Source organism: Orycteropus afer, unplaced genomic scaffold (assembly GCF_000298275.1).
Source record: "Orycteropus afer afer isolate SDZICR_OR568_19922 unplaced genomic scaffold, OryAfe1.0 scaffold00035, whole genome shotgun sequence".
Lineage (NCBI taxonomy): Eukaryota > Metazoa > Chordata > Mammalia > Tubulidentata > Orycteropodidae > Orycteropus > Orycteropus afer.
This window is the reverse complement of record NW_006921622.1, coordinates 18,382,668-18,392,601: the sequence shown is the minus strand read 5'-3', so window position 1 is coordinate 18,392,601 and position 9,934 is coordinate 18,382,668. Positions and strand designations below refer to the sequence as shown.

The 9,934-nt window shown below is 34.2% G+C and overlaps 1 protein-coding gene across 1 annotated transcript in view; it reads right to left on the bottom strand.

Moving 5' to 3' along the window:
* Positions 1–9,934, bottom strand: part of LOC103193265 (ankyrin repeat domain-containing protein 26) — a gene marked incomplete at its 3' end in the record, with an annotated part of 130,106 nt that overhangs the window by 82,082 nt on the left and 38,090 nt on the right. The window contains 4 exon segments of the mRNA XM_007936421.1: positions 1,468–1,664; positions 1,757–1,817; positions 4,745–4,817; positions 9,617–9,650. Coding sequence (XP_007934612.1) covers positions 1,468–1,664; positions 1,757–1,817; positions 4,745–4,817; positions 9,617–9,650 — 365 coding nt within the window.

Sequence of the window (9,934 nt, the reverse complement as noted above, 5' to 3'; positions counted from 1 at the left end):
CAAATATGATGGTGAAATTAGGACATTTCCAGATAAGCAGAAATTAAGGGAATTTGTTAAAACCAGACTAACCTTATAAGAGATGCTAAAGGGAGCCCTTTGGACAGAGAAGCAACAACAGCCAACAACAACTTACCATTAACACACATGATGATATAACCCAGAAACCAACTCAGCTATGGAAGTATCCAAAGTAAAGAAGCCTACAAGATTGTAAGCAGGGAACCATAGACAGCACCCAATAAATGAGGACAACTACAAACCAAAAAGAGGGAAAAACATCTGTGTCATTACAGAACTTTCTAGATGGTAGGGAAGTCAAGACCTACAAGATAGAATGGACTGTTCTAAACTTGGGAAGAAAACTGTAAGTCACAGGGTAACCTCAAAGAAAAATGATAAACCTTCACATCAAAATAAGAAAGAGGACCAGCATAAATATTCAGCAAATACTAAAACAAAAGCAATGAAGGAAGTGACAACATGATTCATAAACAAAATAAGCTCAGCATAGAAAATTATATGGAACAAAGAAATCAACACAATGAAAAAGCACATGAGAAAAATGACAGCAATAAATTCATATTTGCTGATAATTATATATCTGGCAAGGGACTTATCTCTAAGATTGATGGAAAACTCCAATGTTTCAACACCAAAGGAATTAACAATCCAATTGAAAAATGAGAAGAAGACATGAATAGACAGTTCACCGTGGATGATATTCAGGTGGTCAGCTGATACATGAAAAGATGCTCACAATCATTGGCCATCAGAGAGATGTAAATCAAGACAATGAGATACACCGTCTCACCCCAGCACTGATGGCAAGGTTCAATGAGACAGAAAATAACAAATGCTGGTGGGGATGTGGAGAGATTGGGTCTCTCATACACTGCTTGTGTGACTGTGAAGTGACACAACCACTGTGGAAAGCAATATGGTGATTCTTTAGAAAGTTGGAACTGGAGATACCATTTGACCCAGCAATCCCATTACCGGGTATATATCCTAGAGAGGTGAGAGCCAGGATAGGAACATGCATGTTCATGTTCATCACAGCACTATTTACAATAGCAAAAAGATGGAAACAACCTATATGCCCATTAGCCAAAGAGTAGATGACCAAACTATGTTACATACACATACTGGAATGCTATACAGCACTAAAGAATAATGTAGAGTCTGCAAAACACCACACAATATGGAAGAACTTAGAGGACATTATGCTGAGTGAAATAAGTCAATCACACAATGACAAATATAGTATTAGTTCATTGCTGTGGTGGGTCAAGGAAAGGTTTATATATGGAGGGAAACTTTCTTTGTTGGTTGCCAGGTAGGAACACTGAAAAAAAAAAAATGCATTGCCCCATGTCACTTTAGTTTTGTGTATTTCACTGTACATAAATTATATGTCAATACAATGCACTTAAAAAAAAGAAACTGAAAAAAGAAAACACTTACCTTTGTAATATCAGAGACTGCTGAAATATTCAAGGAAGGTTTTAAAGGAGGGTCAGGTGATGGAAAGGCAGGATGAGAAAAGCCCTGGACTTTGAATGATGGTTTAGGGAGAGTTTCAACTTCATTTTCACTTTCAAAGTTATTGTCCTCAAACAAAGTTCTGTTTTCTGGTCTCACAATGCTAAGTTGTTCTTCTACTACAGTAAAAGCAAAGAAAAGAGTGCATGAAAATATCTGTAACTTCAAATCAGCAAATAATGCAAGAATGGGAGGTCTTCAAACAGCTTACTATACTTCCTGGATTGCTGAGAAGCAGTGATTAGCTTTGATAAGTTTGGCTTTGGAACTTTCTAAGGAAAAAAAAAAAAAAGTTGTAAAAATAACAGGTATCAAAATTGATAAAATTATTACAATAGTCATCATCAGTATATGATCGAATATAAAGAGCAAAGGTTTTGGAGTCATTCAGATGTGAATTCAAATTCCAGTTCTGCCACTTACAAACCCACATCTTCTCATGGAGTAAGGATCATGAGAGACGTCATAGGCATCTTCAAAATGTTACTCCCCTTGCCTCTAATTTATTATATAAATAACATGATATCCATTAGATTATTTCCTTAATCAAAAAAACACAGAACAAAAATCTACCTGAGTAGTTTGAACTATTATTCTAATATACTAGCAATAGGAAATTTAATTATTTGTTATATTTTGAAGCTTCATATTTTCATGATTTATCTGGTCATCCAAATTATTTCTTGTGGGGGAAAACATATGAGTTTAATTCATAGTAGTGCCTTTTTTAGATGGTCTGGGTTTACAAACAGTGTAAATTGCTTCTGTTTGTCAAAAAGTTGAACACAAATGATAGTATAAACACAGTTCCTTCAAAGAAAGAGAAAAAGGATAAATATTGTGAGCCAGTGATGATGACAGAGAACATACAGATGCATGAGTGCACACATACACACATATGTGCATGCATACACATACACAGCTACTGAAGAGACAGCTGTAAATAAATATGCTGACAATAAAAACAGAAAGAGATAGAGAGAACAGATACTGAAGAAATGTTTTCTGTGAGGCAAAAATTAAGCTTGGAGTAAATAATATTTTTAAAGTTGGGAGGACGGACAAAGGTAGGAAAAAAAATGAGGTATGACCACTCAATCAAATATGAGATCAAACTCAGGAAGAAAAGGAAAAACCTAAATACAAATAAAGTATGTAAAGAAATATATATATGTATGTGTGTATATCACAAGAGAAAGATATATATGAATCTTCTGTTCATAGTATGTGTCTAATAATAGTGATTTATATATATTACTCTATAGCTTAGAAATACTACTACAGAGTTTAATTTTATCACTATAAAACAAGTCATTCCATTGTTTGAACAGAAAGAGAGAAAATGGGAAAGGAAATGTTCCTGACACATCAACTCTCCATTTGCAAATTCAGAAATCAGAATTTCTGAAGAGTAATATATCACTTGAAAAGAAATATTTAATAGAACACAGGCTGGGGCTAAAAACTGACAAATTTAAAATTCTAATCTAAGATCACAATTGGAGAAGAGGAGAAAATATAATATTCCCTTCTATCTTATTAATAACACATTATCTCAATATAACTCAATTGAACTTATATATCCCAAACATTAAAAGGGAATATTGATTCAAGCCACATTTTTAGAAATGCAAATAGATTTAATTATTAGACATATTATGCATATTATACTTCTTACAAAGCTCCATTTTATAGAAGTTCATTTGTTTATTCATTTATTCACATTCAAAAATGCTTCTTATATGTAAGACCTTATTCTAGGTGTTGCAGGATACAAACACGTATGTCTCCTAACGTCTAGCAGCTTAAAGACAGAAGGCTTTAAAATGACTATTTAAACTCACTGCTGATTATATAAAATATAACTATAATATAAAAAATTCTTATATTTGAAATTTTAGGAAATTTGGAAATTTAGGGTCATGAATAGATATTTTTAAAATTATAATACAAAAAATTTCTGAAATTTGAAGTTTTAGCATATGGTTCTCAAGAGTCTCTGCTTTTAGATACAGTTATTATGGTAAGCAAAATATGTGTTCTGCAATCAGATGAAGATTATTAAATATTCTCTTAATGGAATGATTTAGGAAATATGGTGGAATCCCTCTGTAATCAGAATTTTGAGAAAGAAAATTTAAATTTTCAAGTTCCCACAATTTCAAATACTGCATTAGGCTAAATACAGAACAAAAGACAGAAGCAAACAAAAAAGATCTCTCCTAAAAACTGTAAGATACATGGAAGGGGATAAAATTAGAGATCCTGGATACAGTGGTAGGAAAAATATGGAACAAAATTCAAAAACACAAAAATGACCAGAATTACTGGTCAGATGGAAACTGGTTGAACTCGAGACTATGGTCCCAGGTTATCCTTCGGGCCTAGAAATGGACTCACTCCCACAGACTGTCTCTCAGACCAATGGTAGAAAGGCCTACAAGCAGAACATCTACCCCAAGGAGATATACCCACCTACCACAGGGAGATGCACCCCTTGGATCAACCAGCATGAGACATCAGAGGGGCAGCATTCACATAGAGGGAAAGCTGGACTGACAGGAATGCATAGACAGTAAGGACACAGGGAAGGGGTAGTCACAGGGAGGAGGGGAAAGAAGAGTTTTTTATGGTTGGGGATTATAATCGGGGCTGTGGAATCAAATGTGCATGAACTGTTGAGACTAAAATCTGATTTGTAAATATGCACCCAAATCACAGTAAACAAAAATATATACATGTATAAATGTTATTTAGTTTTAGAACTGAAAAGCATCAGAGAGTGCTTTCATGATTACTGAAGTTAGTTAACTATCCATGAAAGATTTCATTTAGACATAAGTATTATAAAAGTTATATTAGTGTAACTTAAAAATCATAGTAATAATCCTTCCTTGACCATTTTCATATTTTCACCATTGTGAGAAAGCTCCTCTCGATATAATTTTCTTGTCACTACAGATTTTCCTGCCCATTGTGTTTTCAGCCCAAACTCCCCCCCTCTTCAGTTTTTACCAAAGTCAAAAGTGAAAACAAAGAAGAAAAATTCTACTTGTCATGTTCCCACTACATAGTTTTTCTCTGAACAACTTTCCATTATAACTATAAAATAAGCAGACTATTGCTAAATTTTAAGAGTAAATACAACAAAAAATTAAACTCAGAGCAGAAAAATTAATTTCATGATAGATCACTTTACCTTGATATCTAAATCTAAGTCTGTGTCATCAGATGTAGGCCATGAATCACCAATGCCAGGTTTGTCGGAAAGCCTTTAGAGCAAAAATATATAACAAAAATGAGCACATTTCTTTAAAAAAAAAACCTGAGAAATGTTGCCTATCTCCACCATATTTTAATGCAAATAACACAGATACTGCCAGTATTTTCTCACCAACTGTGCTCTCCCCAACCTCAAATACTTTTGTAAGTGTGTCATGCTAATTTTTTTACATGTTGCTATGAAAAAAAAAAAAATTTAGCATAGCATCCCCACAAAAATACCAGGAGGTGGGGGTAAAGGGTTGGCAAAAAATTTAGAATGAGCACATTATTTGCTTTAAAATACAGGTATATATTAAATGATACTTTATAACAAAATTTTACTTCTCTTTTTAAAAAAAACTGTTACCTATTTCTCACTCCACCTCTCCCAAGCTATGAACCAGTCAATGAAGACTCACTTTTAGTCCCCATAATAAAAAGTAACTAGAAATATATTGGCAGAGCCTAAGAATAAGTTGTCTTTACCAAAGGTCCTGGGTGCTGGACTGAAAATCACTGATGGATGAATTAAATTTTTTAATCTAAAACAAAACTGATGGCTTAAAACAAGGTAGAAAGACACACTATCCTTTGTCCATTGTCTGTTCCTTGTTCAAAGACAAATTTGTGTCAGTCAAAATGCAAGTCTTGGTTCTTTGGCTGAAAACCACTTATAAAGAAGGCCAAAACACTGCTCCCATTTTCATCCTTTACTCTAAAACAGTATTTAAAAAAATTAAAAAACCACTGCCATCGAGTCATTTCTGACTCACAGTGACCCTTACTGGGTTTCCAAGGCTGTAAATCTTTATAGTAGATTGCCTCATCTTCCTCTCATGGAGCAGCTAGTTGGTTTGAACCGCCAACCTTCTGGCTAGCACCCAAAAGCCTTATCCACTACACTACCAGCATAGTTAAGTCCCTAAAAGATTTGAAATGCTTGAAAATTATTTGTATAAAAGTCAAAAAATGAATTTATATGCTGCTACTGGGAATATTATTCCCAGGAAGACTACAACATTAGTACAAAATCCAATTACTTTTTCCTAATAGGGCCTGCCTTATTCAGGTCTACATAAAACTGTAAGCCCATAAAGACCTTCATAAGAATTCAGACATCCAAGAAAGGAAACTGAGATTAAAATAAAGCCCTGATAGTTGTACCTCTCTTTCCTTAATACTCTCTAGATATCTTCCTTCCTATGGATTCCCACATCTAGATCCTTCCTCTGCAAGATTCAGTAGCAATCTCCAATCTTTATATCTTCAAACTATAAAAACACAGATTCCTGAAACAAGGATAAGCTCAAATAACTAAACTAGGAGCTCTCTATTTTCCTGATACTAAGAAACAAGTTAAATGGAATCTCAATCATCCATCTCCAACATAAGCATGTTACCAATTAAAAACTGAAGCTTCATGACTGACTTTATTTATAGCCAAATCTACCCTACCATCTCCTACTTAACATGTACACAGAAAGGACATCAGCAAATTGGGAAGAGGTAAAAGTTAAAGGACACCTGCTTGGGCCACAGACTTACATATTTCAGCAACCTCCAGCCTCCTATGACTCTAAGAGATCTAAGTCATCCTCTGTAGGTTGGGATGGTGTTAGGTGATACCACTTTTTTATCTGCTGTACAGATGCTACACTCTTATCAGCTGTAAACCCAAAAACCCACTGCCATTGAGTCAATACCAACTCATAGCAACCCCCACTGGGTTTCCAAGGCTGTAGATCTTTATCTTTTCATCTTCCTCCCACAGAACAGCTGGTGGGTTTGAACCACCAACCTTCTGGTTAGCAGCCAACCTTACACACTACTCCACCAGCGCTCCTTTATCAGCTATAACGTGGCTCAAATTATTTTAACATATTTCAAAACAAACCTTGAAATTTGTTAGCTTCTCCAATTGCAAAAAAAAAAAAAAAAACCTATTCAGTACTGCCTTAATAAGCTTGCTATTTTAACATGCCTTTCTAGGTAACTCCCAAAATCCTATGTCCTTCATTTCAATAAATTATCTATATCAAATTTGTCATAAATCCAGTATTCTGCTGGATTTTTTTCCTAAAACTCTTATTCCTATCCAACCCAGCATTGTTCCTCTTTAAACGTACCCCACCCTGGTAATTCCATTCCTATCTTCTTCCACTGTGCTCATTAAACCCATTCTCCATCTTTCTACTCACCTATGGATGATAAAGAAGGAAACGCACTGGGCTTAGACCTAATAAACTGAGATAAAATCTCATTCCTACCATTTGCTATATATATGATCCAGAGAAGTCACTTTTATCTCTTTGAGTTTCAGGATCTCCATCCAAACAACCACTTGGCCAGGAAGCTGAACATAGGTTGATATACTAGAAGGTGTTCTGATTAATTAATCTCTAAGATTCCCTAAAACTCAGAAATTCTCTATGTTTATAATTTTATCTATACAAAAACGTGGAATAATACTTAGGTGGCAGAAATGGAAAAAAATACCAGAACAAAAGAAAAAAATAAAAGTTAAAAAAAAAAAAAAGACTATATTAAAAAATATCAAAGAAAATGATACTCTAGGGAGGGAAAAAAAACTTCACAAAACTGGGCAAGGGTACTAGCTAATGGGAAAACCAGATTAGGAAGCAAGTAAGGCCCTAAATAGAGAAATCAATCAGAATTGTCCTCTAAGGAGATGCTGAATATGATTAGAACTACATGATTCATATGTACATATTCTTCAATGTATAAGTAATTAATTTCTATAGGAGTAGATACCATTATACTCAAGAAGGGTTGACTGAATTCTTGCCAGAAGAAGGTCCTCCTTAGGTAAAATCTATGGTCCTGTCATCATAGTTATCTGAGATCTGCCCTAAAAACAACTGATAGCAAAAACAAGGGCCTGGTGATTGCAATCAATGTCATGAAAAAAAAAAAAATGTATATGAACTGCTGTATAGAAAACAAATTCACTCTATAAACTTTCACCAAATCACAATTAAAAAAAAAATTTTTTTAGAAAAGAGGGACCTGGTTACCACTTCAATTGTCAAATAAATAAGCACAAACTCTTGGGGACTAATAAGGTTTCTTAGAAAAATTCCAAATCAGGGTTAATACATGAACTAAATTTTACATTCTGAACTGATCCAATTTGGACTTTGTATTTTGATCACAGTGCTGCATAGGTACCTATGTTATTTGGACCAAGTGACCATCCTCTCTGAACCACAGTCACCTAGTTATTAAAAAGCAGGTAGCAATATAAAATGGTACAGCTGTTGTGGAAACCAGTTTGGTGGTTCTTCAAAAATTTAAACACAGAAATATCATAAAATCCAGCAATTTCTCTCTTGGGTATATACCCAAAAGAATTGAAAGCAGGGACCAATGTACACAAATGGTTACTGCAGCATTATTCATAACAGCAAAAAGCTGGAAATAACTCAAGTGTCCATCAAAGAAGAATGGAAAAACAAAATATGGTATTACCCCTACAGTGGAATGATTCAGCCTTTAAGAGAAATGAAGTTATGATACATGCTATGACACAGATGAACCTTGAAAACATTATGCTAAGTGAAATAAGCCAGATACAAAGGACAATATTATATAATCCAACATACATGAAATACCTAGAATAGGTAAATGTATAGAGGACAAAGTGGATTAGTGGCTAATAAGAGCTTAATGACTACTTAATTTCTGTTTGGGGTGATCAAAACTTTTACAAATAGATAGTAGTGATGATTGCATAACACTGCGAACACAATTAATGTCACTAAATTATACATTTATAGTTCAAAGGGAAAATTTTACGTCAGCTATGTTTTACCACAATAAAATATTTTTTTAAAAAGTAGGTAATGATAGTATCTTCCTTGCTGAAAGTAAGAGGACTTGAAGCACTTACTGATGAAGATCAAAGACTATATACAACCTTCACTATGGATTACACTTCAACATAAATTTAAAAACAAATCTTCACAACTGGACCACTCAGCAACTTCATGGTGAGTAGAGAAAACACTGAAGTTGTCAAGGATTTAATTTTACTTGGATCCATAGTCAACATCTATGGAAACAGCAGTCAAGATACCAAACAACATTACATTGGGCAAATGTGCTGCAGAAGACTTTAAAGTATTTAAAAAAAAAAAAAAAAAGCAAAGGTGCCATTTTGAGGACTAAAGTGTACCTGACCCAAGCCATGGTATTTTCAACTGCAACATATGCATGTGAAAGTTGGACAATGACATAGGAAGACCAAAGAAAAATTGATGCTTTTGAATTATGGTGTTGGCAAAGAAAAGTGAATATACCATGGACTGCTATTAAAATAAACATATTTGTCTTGGAAAAAGTACAGACAAAATGCTCCTTAGAATTGAGGATGGTGAGACTTCATCTCACATATTGTGGATATGTTATCAGGAGGGATCAGTTCCGATAGAGGGAAATCATACTTGGTAAAGTAGAGGGTCAGAGAAAAAGAAGACTCTCAATGAGATGGCTTGACACAGTGCCTGCAACAATGTGTTCAAACATAGCAAACTGTGAGGATGATGCACTACTGAGCAGTATTTCATTCCATTGTATACAAGGTTGCCATGAGTAAGAACCAAGTAGATGTCACCTAACAACAATAATAGCACAACTACTTTGCAGGACTGTTAGGATGACTATATGAGATAACAGATGTTAAACCCATTGTGGATTCCAGACTAGAGTAAAACACTGAAAAATGTTAGCATTCTTTTCTCAGCATTCCCATAGTTGACAGATAATTTTAAAATCTGTAAAATCTTACCTGCTTAAAGAGTCATCTTCAGAACTCTCATGCTCTATTAAAGAAAAAAGTAAAATATATTTTAAATCAACAATAGAAAAATATAGAAAGTATAAGATTCTGATGTTGTGTTACACACATTCCTTTGGGACCACACCTGGAGATTATACTAAATAGTAATCATCTAATCATATTTATTTAGTACGGTCAATTGATGCATTAAGAATTCCTCCAGGGATGTAGGAGATCCTACATAAAGAGGGAGAACAATGTGGTACAAAACTCAAAATTGTTTGGAGGCAAAAAAAAAAAAAAGAAGGTGGGGACCAGGTTTGTTGG